Source organism: Parasteatoda tepidariorum, chromosome 11, assembly GCF_982258835.1.
Source record: "Parasteatoda tepidariorum strain Cologne lab strain chromosome 11, Ptep-v5.0, whole genome shotgun sequence".
Lineage (NCBI taxonomy): Eukaryota > Metazoa > Arthropoda > Arachnida > Araneae > Theridiidae > Parasteatoda > Parasteatoda tepidariorum.
In genome coordinates, this window is record NC_141765.1 from 81,904,551 (window position 1) to 81,925,829 (window position 21,279).

Below are 21,279 nucleotides of genomic sequence, written 5' to 3' on the forward strand. Positions count from 1 at the left end.
CACCTTTAGTAATTTTTGATCTAATGATCGCATCTTCACATTCTTGGACTCAATCTTGATGGATCAAGGGAGTGATCTCAAATATGCCAATTTGTACAGACGATACGAAGTTACGAAATCAGACACAAAAACACACTTTCTCTGAACAAACATACCTTTTATTCGAAGGATTTCGATTCCTGACCCCATAAATATCAGGGGGTAGCCGCAATCTGGGAAATATGGTCCTGATAGTTTGGTCAAGACAGCAGTCAAAAGTTTGAACCCTTTAATGTTAATTATATTTTTGTGTATTTCGTCATATATCGAGAACTTTTTAAGAGAAATGAAAAAAATTTCGCACATAATTATAAAATTTCTTTATTTAAAGATAATTCATGGCAAAGAAAAATTTTTTTAATAGTTATTTATCATATTATTTAAAAATAGTAAAAAAAATATTAAATTTAAGATAGACAAATTTTTACATCATTTTAAAGAATGTAATTTTATAAGGAAAGATACAAAATTTGAACGAAATCGGTTCAGTTCGTGAGAAATCAAATTTTAAAGAAGTTGTACATGTAAAATTTGAGTACTCAAGAACTATTCGAGTGATTTCCCTCAAATTTCATAACTTTCCTTCTCTTTCCACCTTACAATTCAGATTTTTTTTACTATTATTAAATAAAATAACAAAAAAAAATTTAAGAATTTTTTTTTGCATGGAATTGTCTTTGGATAAACGAATTTTACAGTTGAGTGCAAAAATTTTTCAATTCACTTAAACGGTTCTTGAGATATGGCGAAATACGCAGAAAGTAAAATTGACATTAAAGGAAGCAAACTATTTTAGACCATATTTCCCAGATTGTAGCTACCCCCTATATTTCGGGGGTCAGAAATTCAAATGCGTCAAAAAAAAGGTATGGTACTATGTTTATTGAAAGTATGGATACTTTTTTTCAATAAACATATGGTAGTATGTTTATTGAAAAAAAGTATCCGACTTCATAATGATTCAAACAATCTTCATTTCATCACGATTTTGTGCCCGATTTCATAATTTAAATTATCATCTGCACTGATTAATATTTGAGGTCATTTGAGGCCCCGAACCATTTGGATTGAGTTTTAGTACATGAAAATATAATCATTAGAAGAAAAGCTATTCAGGGTGGTTTTTTTTGTCACTGTAGAATTCATTTTTAAAAGTAGAATATAGCATTTGCGTGCAGCGTACTACAAACAAACAGCCCACCCTATTTTGATAATGAAATGAGCAGACCTAACGCATGGGCTAATGCAAGAGAGATCTTTGGATATGAAAACATACAGTATGACATTTGATTAAAACAAAAAAAATTACAAGCTCTATCACTTAAAATGAATTTGAAGTAAAATATTTGTAAGTATGGATAATGGATGGTGCGCACAAATCGGATTTGTTTTTGAATTAGGATAGTCAAACTTTGACACACATCTTCCAAAAGAAATAAAATAACTTAAATAAGCTATGTTGCTTCCATAGTTTTCAGAAAAAGAACGTAACACCCTAAATAACTTTTGATTCAAATTGCAGATTTTCATAAAATTAATTAAGAATAGGAGCAGCCATTCTCAAGTTAAAGAAATAACAAGGAATCTTTCCCTCGCATAAAGATAGCGGAAATAAATTATATTAAAATAATAAATTTCAGACAGACATGTAAAAATAAATATTTATTAATAGACGAAATATTTTTTATAGTACAATGAAATTTAAGATAAAGGTTCATTTCTGCAGATAACAGATACACGACGATCTTTAGCAATCAATTTTCCTTTGAAGTAAGAACACTTTTCACCCAATATTTCATGAGTAAAATCATATCGTACAGAGCCTCTGAAAAAATTTATACAAAATTGTCATTCCCTATTCAAATATTTTGTGATCAATAGTATGACTAAATACAAATCACCATGTTCTGTGCTTCAAAATAATACATTATTTTTAAAAGGAAAATTCTGATACTTTGAGAGAAAGTTTTCAATTTTTCAGTTTATTTTTTGAAAGAGTTCATTTTTATTTCTACGACTGATAATTTCTTTAATTTACATAAAAAGAGTTGTGTAAAAAGGTTCTCAAGCACATTTTCAGGATAAGTTCTTAATTTAGTCTTATTTAAAGATACAACATGATTTTTCCAATTCTCAAAACATCACTTATCAATGGATAGTGATGCTTAAAGTGAAAGAGTTTACATTACATGAATAAAACAGATACTATCTACAAAAATCCTTCCATACTACAAGAGTTAGGAACAAATTAATCTTCACCACACTTTTATGTGTATAGCTTCATATAAATACACCAAAAACATAGAATTATAGTAAAACAACAAAAAAAATGTATGAACTTCAAAACTAATTTTTGAAAAATCACGAAAATTTTACTTAGAATCTTTTTCCCCTTAGCTCTTCATAAAGGAACAAAACATGCACATACATCATAAACACATGTTTTTTTTTATTATTTTATTTCATCATCATTTATGTTTTTTAAAATAAAATTTATATTTCTTTATTTTAAAAAACATCTCTAGAGCAGGATTATCTTCCTGGTGGTAAACAGGTGCATTTTATTTGCTTTGTATTTCTGCTTGCTCAGTAAAAATATTATTAATATTCTATTACTATTATCAGATTATGCAAGCTTATAAACTGTATTTGTAAAAATAGAATTAAAAAATTCTTATTCAACTTCCATTAAGTGATACTTTTAAATATTTAAAATTACATAAAATGCTTTTAAAGACAATAGGTGAATTGCAAAGGGGGAATATGCCTCTTTAATTAATTTTCCAAAACTGAAAATTTTTTTTTGAATTTAAAAAATTAAAAATTCTAAATAGTTAATATAGCAATGAATTATGTAGGTAAGACTATTTGTCAGAACCATTAACATAATTAATAATGATCCCCAAGTTTGAACATTTGAATATTGCGATTTTTTTTAGTATCAATAAAAATAAAAAGATAATGCATTGAAAATTCAAATCTCTCGATTCAATCATTTTAAAATCCGCATTTGCATTCATAGAAAATGGGATGTTCTTTAAACATTAAAAAAATAATAAGAAAATAAATAAAAGCAAAAAGTTGGGAAAACAATCAGAGCAAAATAACTTTCACCAGGAAAATCAGGATAACTATGAACCTCGATTAAGATTAGCCCAAGTAGCATAAGCGTTTGAGTTCTAAACATATTGTTGTAACCATTTATTTTAGATCTTATTGCTATTAAATGAAAACTACAATGAAAATAACTTTCATAAATCAAATCTTAAGCAATGGACAATTACAGCCTCACCTAAAATTTTATATTTTAAATCCTAACTTAGAGGAAATTCTCTCTTGAATCCAAATATATGATTGTTTTTTTTCCCCACAAATGTTTATTTTTTTAAATATAAAACATTTAAATCAATCTAAAAGCCTCTGCAAGTGTTATAAAGATCCCTGATTGGTTTTGATGTCTCCTCCATTCTCTAAGGGTATTTCAGTGCTCTTTTAGTTTCGATATCACATACATTGTATGATAGATATGTGCATACTATTAGTTACAAATTTTTTTAATTAAATTTACGTTTTTGAGAAATGTGCAAAATAGAAGAAAGATTTTTAAAACTATTTACTTATCACAAAAATAGCCAAAGAAATGATTATGCTGCTCTTCACAACGAATCAACATTTCTTTTCTGCAGAAATCAGAGGTGAGAAATTTCAAAAAAGAGATTACTTTATTCTACTTATTTTAAAGTTAAAATGATGTTAAAATCTATGGCAGATTAGATAGAAATGAAATCATTTAGAGTTTTTATAAATTTACTTCATTGAAAAATATGACTCCATTATCATAACAATTAATCTGCTAATGTTCAAAAATTCAGGCAATGTAATTTGAAATTTGCAATATATAAGTTTAAAGAATCTTTAAGCTAACAGTTTTTCTTTTACTAGAGCCAAATCATTTTCTTAAATGTAAATATTTACTAATGCAGTTTTTTTAACTATGAATAAAATATTTAAATAAACAATACTGCTCATATCTATTCGCAATATTCTTCTTCTAGTAAATGGGACTTTTGCTAAGGTTAATAAAGAAAATTTATTTATAAAGTTTATTTCCTCTTTCTGCGATATAGCATTTACAAAATATGGTTACTGTTAATTTATCATCCTATTTCTGCAAATTATTTGTTAGTGCTTATAAAGAGGAAGTCTAAAATAGCAAAACTAATGCATTATACATTTTTAATAACAAAAATTTAGTTAAAAGATTTGGAAAAAATCATTGGTTAAGCATTTGGCCTTGCCAAAGAGGAAATAAAGGCTTTCCAGAATTCCAGTCCATTAAAAAATATATGCCAATATTCTAGTCTAATGCCAATATTCTAGTCTATGCCAATATTCTAGTAATAGCTAAGTCTAGCTTGACCTGTGACTTAGTGAGTTTTTATTTTTCTGATGATTTTGATTGATTTTCTTTCTTTATTTGTAAATTATTTTGAATGTATCTTGTTTTTCCTGGACCTCTATACAAAACCATCGGGGTACTGAGGGAGATATTTTAAGCATTTGCTTCTCCCTCAATTAGAAATGGTTTTGTTTTTAATGGCTACCGAGGCCGGTACCCCCTGAAGACGTCGGCTTCGGTGGTCATGTTTTTGTTTTTATTTCTTTCGTTTCCTGTATCAAAAAATTTAATTCCTGTTTCTCTTATGTAGAACTAAATAAATGTTTAGGATTAATTTAAATACCTTTTATAATATAAGTGCAATTAAAATAAAGTTAATAAATTGTACTGCAATATATTAATTTCTTCTACTTCTTTCACCTTAAAACAATCTTTTGATAATAATAAATTACTCTTTTTCTGCTATTCTTTATAATGTTGATTGTAATCTTGGGCTAATAATATTGAATGTAATAGCACATTATCAATAAAATCAGTATATTATTTTTTTATCTGATTACTTTTAAAGAATGAATTAAAAATTTTGCTGAGATCGCAACTTTTTGAAAAAGGCTTCTACCATTATGCTGATAATAATTCAGATTCATAAACTCAAATTAGAATAAATAAAAAAAATCAATAACTTTAGTTCTTCTACATTTTTAAACTCTAAAACTAATAACATAACTATAGCATAAAAATAAATCATCAAACAAAAAAAATCTTAAATATTCTTTAAAATTAACACAGTTAAATAATGACAGAATAAAATTATTTTGTATTTATGAAGTAACAAATGAAAAAGTAATATCAGATATCCATAACTCATTTTTACACCTTTTTTAGTGAACTATAAAATCTCAAATATTCAGAGCTAGAAATTTAGTTAATTATAGACAATGTTTACGTGGGTACCATTGAAATGTAACGTTTATTATAAAAATACATAAAAACAAGCCCAGATTTTCATTAAGCTACTTTAGAGGATAATATACATATCTTTGTTCTGATTTACAATCTGCAACAGATTTAATTACGAAAATTCAAGCGAAAATTAGAACTTAATGTCTTTCAATGCACAGTGATTGAAAACAAATGGCAGTAAGGCACAGGTGACATCAGTTTGTGAATAATCACATGATGCTCAATTTCAGATGAAAATGAAAGTAAGCACTTTTTGATTATTGATTAAAAATAATTTAATTAGCACTCTTAGTAATGAAATGCTTTTTAAGGGTTTTGAGTGATTCTGAATACATTAATATTCTTTTAAAAAATTGAATGTAATTGTTCACTAGTACTTGATTTTTATAAATTTTGTACAATAATAGGAACTTTTAAAAATTAAAATTTGGAAAACAGAGATAATTTTTATGATTACAACATTATAATGTCAAAAAAAAATCACCGAGTTAAAGACTAAATTTTTTTTTTGTTCTTCTAAGAACTGTATATTTTTTCCATAATTAGAAAATAGCACTTAATTAACTGAATAGTTGAATAGTAATTGATTAATGTAGAAAATGATTGTACAACAATGTCACTTCTTATGAAAATGTATATATTGCTCATGGGCTGCAATAGTGGCACAACTCAAAAAACAAGCGTTTTGGACTAAGAACAGGTGTAAATATGAAAATACAAAATCTTTCAACAGCAATACTAGCACAGCTCATAATTCAACTTGTAGGTAATCTTCGTTTAAGCAAACTAAAGCATTTCTTATGCATTTTCCTTAGCAATGAAAACTTTAAACCCACTTATCTCAAAACATGATTTTTTGAGTTGTGCCGCTATTGCAGCCCATGAGCGATACTTAAAACAAACAATAACTACTGATGAATTATAGTTTTGATATGCAATGCTCTCTGTATGTTCTTCAAACATAAGCTGTTCTTCAAACATAGTATAAGTTGTATATAAGTAGTTGTATGTATTAGTTTAAGTTGTTCTTCAAACATAGTATGAGTTGTATATAAGTAGTTGTATGTATTAGTTTAAGTTGTTCTTCAAACATAAAATCTTTATATTTTCACCACGGAATAAACTTTCAGGCATGTTTTAATAATTTTGAATATTGTTTGGGAATAACTCTCCTGTTTGTTTTAAGTTTTATTGCTTATAAATAAAATTTTAAATGAGGAAAGGAGGTTAGTCCAACCCTAGACATTTAGTAAGCTGATGAGTATCAGATGTAAGCATGGTATCAGGTAGAATTCCTTGTTATTATTGTCAAATAACCATTTGCAAGTAAAATCAAGGAGAAATCACATATAAAATCGCTCTTTAATTCAGAAAAGAAATCTTTTGTAGTTGTTAGCTTATCTCTCCAGTGCCATCTGTTTTAAATATTTTAGAAGTAAGTTTTTTGTTTACTTGGACTAACACAATCAAAGCTTGATATAACAACTCCTGAAGTCCAAACAAAATGGGATGTTATAACATGAGATTGTTATATCATAAGTAAGCTAAACTATTGTAAATATTTACTTGTAAATACTGGAGTCACTTTGACAAAATTATGCTACCCTTGAAAAAGAATTATAAAACAGAGAGAATAATTCACAGCAATGTCAAAAAAGATTTAAATATAAAATTACAATTTTTCCTGTCAATAAAGTACAAGTACTCTTTAATGCAATTCATTAAAGGTTTTAAAAAAAATTCCCAGATTTTGACATTTTCACCTTGTTCTTCTGCCTTTAGAATTACATTACAATTTTTAATTACAGCAAACAAAGTGCTTTTTGGGGATCTTGAATCATTGATATATATACAGTAGAGAACCAATTATCCGGGATGCTCGGGACCATCGCTATCCCGGATATCTGAATTTCCCGGTTTTCTGGATCGACCAAAAAGTGTCGTTAATCGATGTTTTATCGAACCCGAAGTACAAGGAAAAAGTGTAATGCATAAAGTAAGAGAAAAAAGAAAGGTACTCCTAACTTTAAAAAGAAAAAAAAATGGTAGAAATATAACATTTAAAAGAACAAAAAAATTTGCAAGTTTAGACAAGAAAATCAAGTTTAAAAAATACAAAATTCTCATATTTATTTTTTAAAAATAATTACAATTCCTAAATTAAATAATATAAACAAAACCAATGATTAAATAACACAATATATTTCATACCTAATTATACGGGGGAAACGATAAAATAAAAGGAAAACTTATTAATCTAAATAAAAACACTTGAAAATTATCGAACCGAAACGATAATTAAAAAAGGCACTAGCATAAATATTAAAACCCGAAACAAGGCAAGATCAACGGAATTCAAAAAAAAAAAAACCTAATGATAAAATTTATGAATAAAAAGAATTAATTTATTGAGTGCGAAATTTATCGCGAAAAGAAAAAAAATCAAACGTAGTGGAATCAGAAAAACAAAACTGCAATCTGCTTCATAAAATAATCCTATGTTTAAGATAATAAACAATTCTCCTTTTATTTTATTTTTTTGTTGATGAAAACAAGATTTTTAATTACAGCAGATGTGATTCCACACCAAGAAAAACTTGTAATTGATACCGCACTTCCAAAGAATAAGAATTTATTCAAAGGAAAAATATTTTATTTTTATTAGTCAATGTCAAATAAATATATTTTTCTCTTTTCTTTTTCTGTTCACTGATATGCATGCAATGCATTTTCCCCACCCCCCTCGTAAATCAAGCAGAAAACGAAATCAGCATGCCACACCCTTGAGTTTGATTGACGGCCTAAAGGAAAAAATAAAACATTCCTCCCTTGCCTGCCTTCAAGGTCACGGAGGAAATGACGTTTCTCTGGGTAAACGGGGAAAAAAATCTTCCCCTTCCTTACATTTTCCTCTACTCAACTTCAAGGATGAGTCCAATTTCCGCTTTTTTCGTTCTAGTTTAAAATCGTTCTAGTTTAAAAAGGCGGGAAATTCGTGCAAAATTTTTCCCGGTTTTCTGGTTTCCCGGTTATCTGGATACCGGATAAATGGTTCTCTACTGTATATATATATATACAGTAAAACCTCTGTTAAGCGGACATTCATGGGACCAAAAAATTTGTCTGTTTATGAGAGTTGTCCGTTTACGGGAAGTGTACCCTAATAACGAAATTTAACACCATAAATTGTTTCTAGAATATTTTCAAAGAAGTAGAAATATTTAAATAATATCTACAAGGATACTATAAATATCTACAAGAATATTTATTTAAGCTATAAGAAAGATAAAAAAGAATATATAAAGAAGTTTGATATAAATACATAATTATGGATGTAGCTACGGATAAATAAATAAATAAATATAATTTTCCTATTAGCATAGATACTCAAGTTAGACATATGATACCGAATAGGAGCTTTCTGTCCTCAATCCGTTTCAATTATGTATTAGGTTTACATCCCCTTATACCTACTTATCATTTAATAGGGAACATGGTTAATACATTCTTGAAAAAAAAACTCCATTGATTCACAGAAAAAAAAGTAATGCATACCTGTAAGTCAGGAGGACCTATGGAGTTGATTATTCACAACTGATCAACTATCAAGAGTCTGAATAAATGTTTCATTTATATAAACACCTCAAAGATTATACTTCTGTTCTTTTTTTTTTTACCCCAGTTGTGTTAAATACAATCTTCAAATTGATAAGAAAATTAAAGAAATTTTCAATGGGGAAGAAGCATGGAGAGACGTCATTTCAACTCGAGGGGTCTCATAACCTGAGTGGTCCAGATGAAAAGATCAAAAGATGCCGATGTCAGAATTATTTCAGGAGTGCAGTACCATTCTCTCTCCTTTCTTTACAAAGATAAGGCAAAGTGACAGGAGAAAGATTGATTTTTCAGTGGTGAAATAGCCTAACAATATTTTTAGTTATGGATAAGGCAAAAAATTTTATTTACATGCTTTAAAAATGGTAAAAAGTTGCATTTTTTTAGCTTGCAATTCAAAGCAAAAATAGTTCCTTTTTCAAATTTAGAAAAAGTAGTGTCCGATTTGTAGAGATAGAAAACAACGTTTCAGGACCAAAATGACTGTCCGCGTCCGGTTACGGGAATGTCCATAACAGGAGGTTTCACTGTATATAATTAATGTAAAAAAAAATTTTAAAGCTTTATATATATATATATATATATATATATATATTAAGCTTTAACAAATTTTTTTACATTAATTCTTTGTCAATTCTCTTTCTTGATTCATTATTCAGAACAAAACCTGTTCACATAACTAATAATTCACATCCTTTTTTAAAAATTGATTAATGTATGCAGATACAGAGGTAACAATTTTAAGTTTTTCTCTTAAGGAAGCAAGAGATTCAGAGAAAACTCTCAACCTACTTTATAGACCTATTATTATTAATAATATTTTCCTTTTCCGTGCGACTTAAGAGATGACAGGGAAAAATTTGTGAGACTTTCCCTAACATAAAACTCAGGCCCATTGATTTTAGTGTGTGATTTTATGCTCTCCAATATTCTAATATGTCTAAATAAAGAACATCTTTTCTCCACCCTGCCTGATTTCCTGCATGAAGAACAATCAACTATTGACACCATGTCTAGCCTTCAAGGATAATTATTTGATTGGGCAGGGTAAGTGAAAGGAAGTAAGAACATAATAAACATCCATTAAAACAGTGAGCACACAATGTTTTTCTCCAAGGAATTGATGCTTCACTGAGTGGTTGCTGAGATACTATGCTAGATACTATGCCATGTTGCTCAGAAAGAAGAAAAAGTGTATAGAACTGCAGTTGTTGGTAGAAAGAGAAAGAAAAAACTGATTTAAGACTGTGATAAAATTCGCTTAGAGCGAAAAAAGAAACAAAAAAATGAAACGAAGAAAAAGATGGAATGATGAAGAAAAATAGTTCTGAATTCCTCATCAATTTCAGCTAATCGGATAACGCAAACTACCAAAATATGGAATTTCTTGCAAACAAAAACAGTGTTTGTTAATTGTTGCTTGGTGAAAGAAAAAATGGTTTTCCCTCTTCTATTTGATGGTTCCAAAGAATATGCGCTCTTATGATGTTGTGCTTTTAAGAGGATTAACAAACCTTTTTTTTTTTTTTTCAAATATGAAATATGAGCATGTTGAATATGAAATATAAGCATATGAGAGATACATATGAAAGACAAAATATAAATGTTGCTTCACATTCTGAATGTGATCTTCAATACAAGTGATTGCTGGTATACTAAAAATTATTCATGTTGCAGAATCATTGAAGGAAATATGTGATTTAAGGAGAAAAAGATATTTTTAAAGTAATATTCTGAATGAAAACAAATTGTTCACAGACATTATTTCTTTTATATGTGTTAACTATAAGGTACAGATTTCTTAATATGTATATACTTCTGCTCTATTGACAATTTTTAAATCTATACAACAACATAATTTATGAAAGCAAAAATATTGATATTGATTAAAGGTTATAACACTTTACAGTTTTGATTCCAAAAAGGGAATATTTTAAACTTAAGGAGATAATATTTTTGGATGATTTAAAACAAAATAATATAGGGTTATAATCAACTATATTAGTTTTATTCATTTTGATCTGTTGATTTTTGTGGTCAACACCACAAACAGATAAATTTTAATAATATAAACTAAACTAAGCGGCGTGACAGCCCATAGAGGGCCAAGTCCGACTGTGCCCATCTCAGTTTTCTTGACCTTGGGCTGCAATAGCAAATGTTCCGGTTAGGTGGTCAACCGAACACGGAACCCCCAGTGTTTAGTTCCCAAGCATGCTTGGTACTCATTTATCGACCCACTGAAGGGATGAAAGGCTGTTTAATAATATATGTCTGATATTTTAAACAAGGATCTTCAAGCACATGATTGCTGAGATTAGAGACTGTTTTCTTCCTTTTGAGGATTGCAGCTCCTTATCCAGGAAATATATCCTTAAAAATAATGAAATCTTAAACTGCAGAATAAAGACTATTATGTTTTTGTTTTTTTAATAACATAAACAACATTGAAGTCTTCTTACTACTTAGACTTTCGCTTATAACAGAATGTGTAAACTGTTTTTCAAATTTTTATCTTTCAAGTTTTTGAATTTTTATAATTCATGTTTTTGAGATTTTACATTTTAAAGTATATATAAAAACTTTCCATTTTAAATTAGAAATGTGTAATGATGAAGAATATTTCTAAATGAAAACTTTCACGCACTTCAAACAAATGACTTAGAGTTAAATAACAAGAAATCATTATAACTGTTAAGAATGAATCATAAATAAAGTGTCAAATAAGGTTCAAGAATAATAAGGCTAAGGGTTGAATTGGTATATTACACATGTAACTTTTCAGGCGATGTCTTCATATACAGAACTCAAAATTATAAAATCAGTTTTATAATTCTTAATTCCTACAATGTAAATATAATGCCACTATTATAAATTTATAGAATTTATAACGCACATGGCAACCTTGTTAAAACAACTGTTGATTTTCAAAGTCTTTAAAGAAGGGAAGTGAATGATACAAATGGACAATTCCAAGTGAATGACACAGATGGACGATATCATATTACGAGTTTCTTTGTATTTATAAGTTTATTCTTTAAAAAAGAATACAATACTTATTTAAGAAGCTTGAAAAACATACTCAAATACTATGAAAATTTTCTTAAATAGATATGACGATTTTCTGAAACTCATATTTCGAGCTGTGTCCATCTTCTAAATCTATATTTTTAGCAGTGTCCATTCTAGCAACACACATTTTGTTCTGTGTTCAGATTTGCAAACTCACTGATGTAATAGTTTTTGCTACACTGAATGAGGGGATGCAAAAATACCATCTTCAACTTGGATGTAAAATAATTTTAAATATATAATAAACACATCAATAACATTTTAATCCCTGAATGCTCTTTAATCACTTCTCTAAAAATGTGAAAAGTATTATTTATATATTGTGTTTTTATTTTAGTTATTGAAAAGTTAAACAGGTGTAATACTAAATTTCATTTGTGTCTTCAAAATAAAATGAGAGAAAATGAACTTTTGTAAGTATGCCGAATGACCAAGCAAAATTTTCCAATTGATAAAAATCTTTAGGAGATAACCCCCACTTCTATTTAGTGATGAAATGTTAGATGTCTTTTTTCAGAAATAAATGTAAAAATTAATAAATTTTTAAATAATAAAATTATAACATTTTAAAAAAATGAAAATTTATAAAAAATTAAGAAAATACTACTTCATAACATAAAGGGATCTTCTAGGTAAGAGGCAGTCCACCACCATATTTTTATTTTTTTCTGATACAAGTCTCATTACTGATGAAGAAAGCAGTGACAACCCAACTATGGTATCACCACAGAACTAAAATAAAAATATTATGAGTTAGACGATTGAATAAATATGGAAAACAAAAATACACTGCACATTAATATAAATTTATGATTAACTTTAAAAATTTGTATAAATTTTTAACTAACTACAGGAATATGAATAAAGAGCATCCATTAAAGTTCATTCCCCCTCTTAAAGCCAGTGGCACTATTGCCAGCTTCAATCTACATATCAATGTTAGTTTATGGGAACAGTTTTTTCACTTTTTCTCAATAACTTATAGCCTAACAGTTTAATTTGTTATATTAATGAACACATCTCATGTATTGTGAACAGCCTGATGTTACAAATTATTTTTAAAAGCCATTAATAGTTTTTTAAACAACTTTGAATGTATTTGTAGAGCAATTTTCACAATGTCTTTATTAAGTTATTTTTTAAGTTGCATTCCCATACTTTAAAAAAAAAACATATAAGTACATAATTAATTTATATTATAAACCAAATGGAAATATATAAAGGGATGTATTACAGTGGAAAGTCCCATATCTGGAATGCCCGGGACTTTGGCAAGTCTAGAAAATAGATTTTTCCGAATAATAGGTCTTTATGGTAAACAAATAACAAAACATCCTGATTCAATAAAAAATAACAAAAAGAGGATAATTAACGTCAATTCTAATCAATAACGAATAAATCCAAGTGGAATGCATGGTAGAGCTATTTTCGCAGCTTTTGTTACAGATTTCCATATGGTTTTTAAAATCTCGATATTTTAATAAGCTATTATAACATACCGAGAATTTGAATTGTGCATTTCAGTTTGTAATTATTTCTCGATCTACTAGATTAGCAATGATTCCACGGTAAATCCGTGTGGCTTCGAGATCGTTTCTCTGTAGTTATTTAGGCGGATTTCACTTGGTTTTTAAAATTTTAATGTTTTAATACAATATTATTTCATTTGGCAAACTTCGAATCACTCATTTCCCACTCAATTATAGACAATTTACCCATAATTCTTTAAGGATTTATGATCGCATTTTTGTCAGTTACTTCTACGGATTTTCATAGTTTTTTAATGATACATTATAATGAATCGGAAATTTCGAAGCTCGCATTTGTAGTATTACTTTTTGATGCGCCCGATTTGTGACGATTTTATTGTCCACCAGGTTTTGTCCATTGCATTTTCAACATTTGGAATTTTCACATAGTTTTTAAAATTTTGATTTTATTTTTAATATATCATTCCGATCCACAAATTCCTAATCGCTCTTTCTGTTGTTGTACTTAACAGGCCTTCCTTTATTCCCAATAACATCCTTAAGCAAATAGGCTACAGAGTAGTATCTTGCCGTAATAAGAGAACACAAGGAAATAATAATGTAGCTCCAGAAATATCAATTTATTTGATGATTCTGACAGGTGATCATATTACAGATGATTAGGTGAAAAGAGAAGGTACATACTAACAGCTACACATTGAGATCTGTACTGAAGCACAGAATCCCTTCTCCGAAAAACTTACAATGCAGCCACATCAAACAAAAAGAGAGAGAGAGCATGGTTAAGTCTTGGCCTTTTAAACATGGAGATTTGGCAGCATCGACCAATTGCCAGCTACTGAGGATCTTGCATAAATTAATTTACAGATAGATGAAGATTTGAGTAGTCAGAAGAACATTCAGGCTGTTGGCAATTAGCATATTTTCTAGGTAAATCCCATTCTCTATATTAGGTAATGCCTGAATTTTAATCTAAATAATTCTTCCTGTTAATAATATCTACCATATTTTCTGGTAAAAGTGTCGCATCGTCCCAAATCGATAAAAATTTAAAATATTTTTAAAAAAGTTATCATACATCAAAAAATAATAAATCTATGTCAAACAAAACATCTGTTCTTAAAGCAGTTTAAAATAAAGTGAAAAGTAAAAACACCTGCATTTCCAATGAACAAAATAAAGAAATGCAAGTTGGAAGAAACTGATCAATCAATCTTGACTGCTGTGCTTGTACCCTACTGGTTTGTCCCCACATTTCCTTCTCCTGTTCCATAAATTGGCCACACCCAGTTGACATTGAAATTACCAAGTTGGGTACAAAATGAATTCTATCCCTTTTGCGTTTTTTTTATTCAATTTATTTATTACGGAAAAATACGGTAATTTAATTCAATAGAATATTGAATTTGATGCAATAACTTACTATACCAACGCCTTTGTTTACATTTCTTTCCTATGTGAGATCATCTGCAATAAAGGAAGCTAGGTTAGAGAGTGACGTAACCCTCTAATAGTGACGCCAAATGGCAGTAATTTGCCCTTCAGTCAATCTGAGAGCGACACCTCTCCAGAGCTTTGGGAATGTTGTTTGTTTCATATTTAAATAGATGTTTCACAGTAACTTGTCTTTTTTTCTTAGTTACATTATTCATCGTTTGCTCCAGTGGTTTACTGATATCCAAGAGTTAGAAAGATGCCGGAGGGCAATTATGGTTTTATTAGAAAACCGCCAGTATGCCAAATTACATTTTTAATTAATTGTTTTTGAAATTTAATATTTTGAGATAAATAAATTACAGTTTATTTTAAAACTTAGTCATTATTTAATTCAGTTAAGATATTCCATGTACTCTGCTAATTTCCCGCCTAAAGAGAAACACCGGTAAACAGACATCCGGATATGGAACTGTGTACTGTATCAAAAAAATTTTTTTTAACAAGCTATGAAAAAATATTTGGCTCTTAAATCGTTCTCAGTTCCCCCCTTTTGTTTACAGGTGGCTTTAAGTGGAAATCACCAATCCGTGAGTAGGGGAACATCAGCGAATTTTTATGGTCATTGTAAATAAATGAATAATCCATGGGAGAATTTCAATGCAACTGTTTTTTAAAGAGGAACCCTAGATGTAGCAGTTTTATTTGTCATAGTGAAGCAAGAATTTTGAAATAGAAATGAAATATATATAATATTAAGTAGCTATTAAATAGATAAATAATTTTAAAACCTTATGTTTATTAAAAAGAAGTTACAAAATATAGTTAAAATTGGATGCATCATCTATTCAATGTTTTGGAAGCAGATCAATAAAAATACTTAAAAAGCTAATTTACTTTTATTTATTTATTTTTTTAAATTTATGTCAACTTTCTAAAATCTAAAAAATAAATTAATAATAAATATCAAATTGATAATAATTGATCTTATTTAGCAATGTTTATCATGTGTATAAAGTTTCATAAGTTCATAATTTACTTGTTATGGTGGTACATTTCTTTTAGCCATAACATGGTGATATATAACTTTCAACAAGGGAAGAAACTTTTTTACCAACCTAAATATGATTTTAAGCACCAAGCATGTTTGAGAACTAAGTACTGGGGGTTTTGCGTTCGCACCCCAGAGCCCAAGTTCAAGAAAACTGAGATGGGCACAGTAGGCCTTGGCCCTCTATGGGCTGACGCACCACTGAGTTTATTTTAAATATGATTTTAAGTATATTGTCCGATAGATTAGATAGCAATCATTATATTCTTTATGAACATTAAATGAAAGTATAATTTATTATTAAAATAAAAACTTTCCTCCTTCCTTACAGTGGATTTTCCTGTAGAAATATTATGTAGCTGTTATTGCATTTAAGCATTGTCTGTCAGAAAAAGAAAGATAAATTGAAACCTGATATTATTGGAATTAAGAAATAATGAAATTAAAGCTAAATTTTAAAATTTAAAATAAAATAAAATTTAAAATTTAGTTAAAAAAATAAAAATTAAAACTTTACTCCTAATTCAAAGTTTTGAATACATAAAACAAAATAGTTGTAACAATGCCTTGATTCCAAAATTTATTATTCTAAGATATAGATGGATTTAAATAATAAAATAATCAGGAAACTCATAGACAAAATTAGTAGCTGAAACTCGAACTGACCCCCAAAATTAGTAAGCCAGAAGAGACAACAGGTCATTGAACTCTTGGATTTGTCTAGGGTTTGGGGATGGAAATTACTAGTTTTTATTCATTACCAAACTTGCCTTCTGATCAGTGACATGGGAAACTATCACATTCAAGTAAATCGAAATAATCGAATTGTTTTTAGGCAAATCAAAAAGATGAACAGTTAGAAATCAAGAGAAACAATAAAGTCATACTATTTAAAAATGTGAAACACTTATTTTTTGTTTTCAAATAGTTAGTACATGCATTACAGAAGTAAAAAAGATAAAGAAATAGTTTAAAATTCCTTCCAGTAATAGTAGGTTTTATTTTCACCATATACAATAATTTTAAATTGTCTAAGAGTTTGCAATATGTGTCTATTTAGAAAAAGTATTTCCTTAAAAATGGAGCACATTTCAAGCTTCACTTTGTGATAAGATTAACAATTGTTTAAGTCAGTCAAATTCTAAAAAATAAAATATTTATGAGAGAAAAAAAATTAGAGAATTCACAGAAAATAATTTGAAAATCATAGTCCAAATTCGTAAAACAACCGTCTAAGAGGATCTTTTTTCACTTTTTGTCTCACTATCTCAATTCTTTTTACCCGCTGTTCTTAAGAACTTATGTCTTTCTCAATTTTGATGTCATCATGTTTTTATCGTAGCTTGCTTCGCATTCTTTCCTTTTTATATTATCCCATAAGAAACAGATCTGAATAATCTTTTTGACTTATTTAACATGTTTTTCAGTAACAGAGAATTATTACATTATTTGAGCATGATTTTACATATAAATATAGAATTTTGTTTGTCTAAATATAAAATAATTAGTACCCAAAGCCTGCTATTCAATATTCCATATTTTGTAATGATTAAAAATCAAACTTACTTTGATACTATCCACGTGTGGTTTTATGTAGCCATTCTTAGCAAGATCTAGAATATGAATTTGTTTCATAGGCACAGTGTCACTTGGAAAAGCCAATTCTCTAACTCTCTGTAAGACAAAGCTATTTTTTTCATTCCATTCCAATTTTTCAGTTTCTCTATAACCTTCTATTGCCTAAAAATTAAAAGAGTGTCACCTTTAAAAATATGAAAATACACTTAATTTCAAGTAATGTTTACTTTTTATAAGAAACTTATGCCATTTATTTCACAAAATTTAATTGAAATGCAAATAAAAAAAAATTTTTACAATCTTTCTGTCAATAATTATATTCTGATTAAATACTCCGATTCTTCAAATTGATAATTTTAAAATCAGCATTTATATTCGTAGAAAATGGTGAGTTCTAAACACACTAAAAAATAAGGAATATTGAACTAAATACCATGAAAATAAGAATAACTATGAATCCTCTATAGAATTTTGATAACAAGGTAATTGTAAACTGAGGTCTTTGAGTACATGGGGTAAAAAGATGAGTGTAGGACAGCAGAAGAAAAAAGAAGCAAATTTAATTTTTTAATTTCATTTTTGATTTCTTTTTCTATCTGCAGCAGTTTAAAAAAATAATTTTTGAAAAAATTTTACAAAAGAGGGGGGGGTAGAAATTGAATGTTTTTTTATGTGATAAGAGTTTTGATAGTTAGTTCAAGTACCGAGTGAGTGTAGTTGTTAACTGACTGATAGTTTTAAGCAATTTCCTATCTGTGACCATAAAGTTCGTCTAGATACTCATCAAAGAGCTTCGCTGATTATCTAGTCATGGTTCTCGTAGAGTGCTGTTCTATATTTTATGTTCCGTTAGGTCATATTCAGGCCGAAAGCGTTTGTATTGATAATTGTAGCGGTATTTTTACATATTGCTCTTCAAGAGCTTGGTATTGTGTGTTTTTGATTTCTTTTTCTACCTGCAGCAGTTTAAAAAAATAAATTTTGAAAAATTTTACAAAAGGGGGGGGGTTGAATTGAATGTTTTTTCATGTGATAAGAGTTTTGATAGTTGGTTCAAGTACCGAGTGAGTGTAGTTGTTAACTGACAGATAGTTTTAAGCAATTTCCTATCTGTGACCATAAAGTTCGTCTAGATACTCATCAAAGAGCTTCGCTGATTATCTAGTCATGGTTCTCGTAGAGTGCTGTTCTATATTTTATGTTCCCGTTAGGTCATATTCAGGCCAAAAGCATTTGTATTGGTAATTGTAGCGGTATTTTTACATATTGCTCTTCAAGGGCTTGGTATTGTGATGCCAATAAATGGTCATTATTTTGTTTTATGGAGTTTGTCTTATGTCAACCCTACAACCAAATTTAAATGGGTTATTGTGGGCATTTGTTTAAAGTTGTATTACCCTTAACTGTAATTTACTAGTTACTTTACACATGTAATAAGCAAAGTCATAATCCACAACACTATTGGTATACATAAGAAAATTCAGGAATATCAGGGTAGAAAATTAAAAATCAGGACAAAATATTTTTCATTAGGAAAATTAGGACAACTGCAATTGTGACAAAAACGAAAAGGCGGTAAAAAATATTGATAAAAAGAGTAACATCATTTAAGGGCTATATATTCTTAAAAGTCGTAACTATTTTAAGAAATAGTAACTTTAAGCAAAAAATGTGATCATGTTAAAATAATGAAGCGTGTGCTACCACGATATTTTAGTTAAAAGGGCAAAAATGGAAAATTTAGCAAATTATTCAATAGCATATAATATGTAGAGAATAGTTTTCTACCCCATCCCAGTGATCAAACTGATATCGTCGTCTTTTAAATATCGGATCGATTTCGTTCATAAGTTCAATTTCTTCATCCTCCGTTAGAAAGTTCGCATATAGTTTGAAATCCTTATGAACGGATTCCGTAACTTCCCCAGACAAATAGTTCACAGCATTAAGTACATGATTCTCTACATTTCTGGAAACACTTCTCAGATAATGAAGAGTAGTTGCTACCGTTTGATATTTCATGCATGTAAAAATAGAATACAACATTTTACAACTGCAAAAATAGGCAGATATATATAGGTTGATAGGCAGATATATTACAGGGTTATTTTATCTTAAAATTAAAACAATACAACACAAAATATTTTTAATTAATTTCATATTTATCATCATTATCTAAGCTTTTATAAATTTAATACTTTAATTTCTTTTAAAAACAAATAGGTTTTGACTGCTTGGTTCTGTGTAGTTTATGATTATTTCAAATCATCACTTGAAGTAATTCGATTTCACGTCGCAGTCAAACAAAAGACACGGTGTAGACACAGCTGTGACTCTTCTCACAAAGATTACAAGCGAAAAGTGTTATTCCTTTACTTATATCTGGACTCTCCATGCAGTAAAGTTTTGTTATGTTTAAACGTTGTTTGTGATAAATATAATAGCGTGCTTTATAAAGGTTCAAGTCAATTTGCTTTCTGAGTTAAGAAAAAAATAATTAAATTTATATTCGGCAAAAATTTATAAGGAACTGACAATATCTTATTTTATTGGTGATTACTGATTCTTAATTTAAGATCTCCATAAATCGAATTAATGGCTACTGATAATGTAAATAATTTTGGAGTCCAGTTGGTAGATGACGTTGAAAAAGAAATTGATAAAGAAGTATCGGTTAATGGTTCTAAAAACTTAGTTGAAAATAATAATCCGGATTCTTTTCAAGAGATTTCTGTTGAAAATCGAGTGAAAAGGAAAGCTAAACGACCGTCTAAACTTGTAGTTAGCGAAGAAAACAGCGTTGGTAATGTTGTTAATGTGAATGGCTCATATTTAAGGTATACTAAAAACAGTCGTAGATCTAGGAATGGTTTAGGACGTGGGCTTCCGAAGAAGGGTGAGTTTAACATTGATATATTTTCATTGTTAAGATTCTGTTTGTTAACATCTGGATCTGAATGAACTATGTATAAATTAAATATGTTACACGAAAATGTTAAAAAAAAATAATTTCGGAAACAAAATAGGTTATATATGTTAAAAGTAGTTAGAAAATTTTGAAATCTTTTCTGTGGAGACATAGTGTGACTTCGGTTTTGTCGCAAATAATAATGCCATTTTTTTTTTCAAATAATTTGACTTTAAAAGAGAAAGAACTACATTATAAAAAAAAAGTTTTTACATAGTTTGCAAGAATAGGGGCTATTTCCATACGTGCACCTCCCATCCGTGCAAAGAAAAAAAAGTCATTTCATCATTCAGGGGTCTGTCCAGACCGAATTTACTACCGTTTAGCGGTACCTTCACAAATTCAACTTTAGGAAAAACGGTAGTTTCACAAATTTAATTTTAGGAAAAACGGTAGTTTCACAAAATATTTTTTCTTAAAATTTTATTTTTGTATTCCTTAAGAAATGATAAGTCCATATTCTTGCCATATTTTTGTGTTAGATTTTTAAACATAATTTTTAATTTTTCACAAATTATGTCTAAATTTTCACAAAATAGGTACCGCTCAGAAAAACCTTGACAGACCCCTGTCATTACAATATCAAATATCCACATCAAATGCAATCTCGCCCAAGTTATTCAATACGTTTGATTCTCCTATAATTCCATTGACATCTCCTTGATAACTT

General features: G+C 28.5%; 2 protein-coding genes across 2 annotated transcripts in view; one reads left to right on the forward strand and one right to left on the reverse strand.

Annotated features, from left to right (window-relative positions):
* Positions 1–1,682: 1,682 nt before the first annotated feature.
* LOC107446974 (RNA demethylase ALKBH7, mitochondrial) lies at positions 1,683–19,982 on the reverse strand. The gene is made up of 4 exons (XM_016061766.5): positions 19,430–19,982; positions 17,630–17,803; positions 12,696–12,820; positions 1,683–1,864 (listed from the first exon to the last, which is right to left on the reverse strand). The coding sequence occupies exons 1-4, from the start codon at positions 19,685–19,687 to the stop codon at positions 1,741–1,743; spliced, it is 681 nt and encodes a 226-aa protein (XP_015917252.1). The 5' UTR covers positions 19,688–19,982; the 3' UTR covers positions 1,683–1,740.
* Positions 19,912–21,279, forward strand: part of Pdcd4 (Programmed cell death 4) — a 36,428-nt gene continuing 35,060 nt past the window's right edge. The window contains exon 1 of the mRNA XM_021147611.4: positions 19,912–20,537. Coding sequence (XP_021003270.1) covers positions 20,237–20,537 — 301 coding nt within the window. The 5' untranslated portion in view covers positions 19,912–20,236. The remainder of the gene's footprint in view (positions 20,538–21,279) is intronic.

Excerpts from the sequence above, each read along its gene's own strand:
- LOC107446974 (XM_016061766.5), bottom strand. The coding sequence starts at position 19,687 with ATGTTGTATTCTATTTTTACATGCATGAAATATCAAACGGTAGCAACT. Across the intron at positions 17,804-19,429 it reads AGTTTGATCACTGGGATGGG|GCAATAGAAGGTTATAGAGA; the intron begins GTAGAAAACTAT and ends TTTAATTTTTAG. Across the intron at positions 1,865-12,695 it reads AGATCCCTTTATGTTATGAA|AGGCTCTGTACGATATGATT; the intron begins GTAGTATTTTCT and ends AAATTTTTTCAG.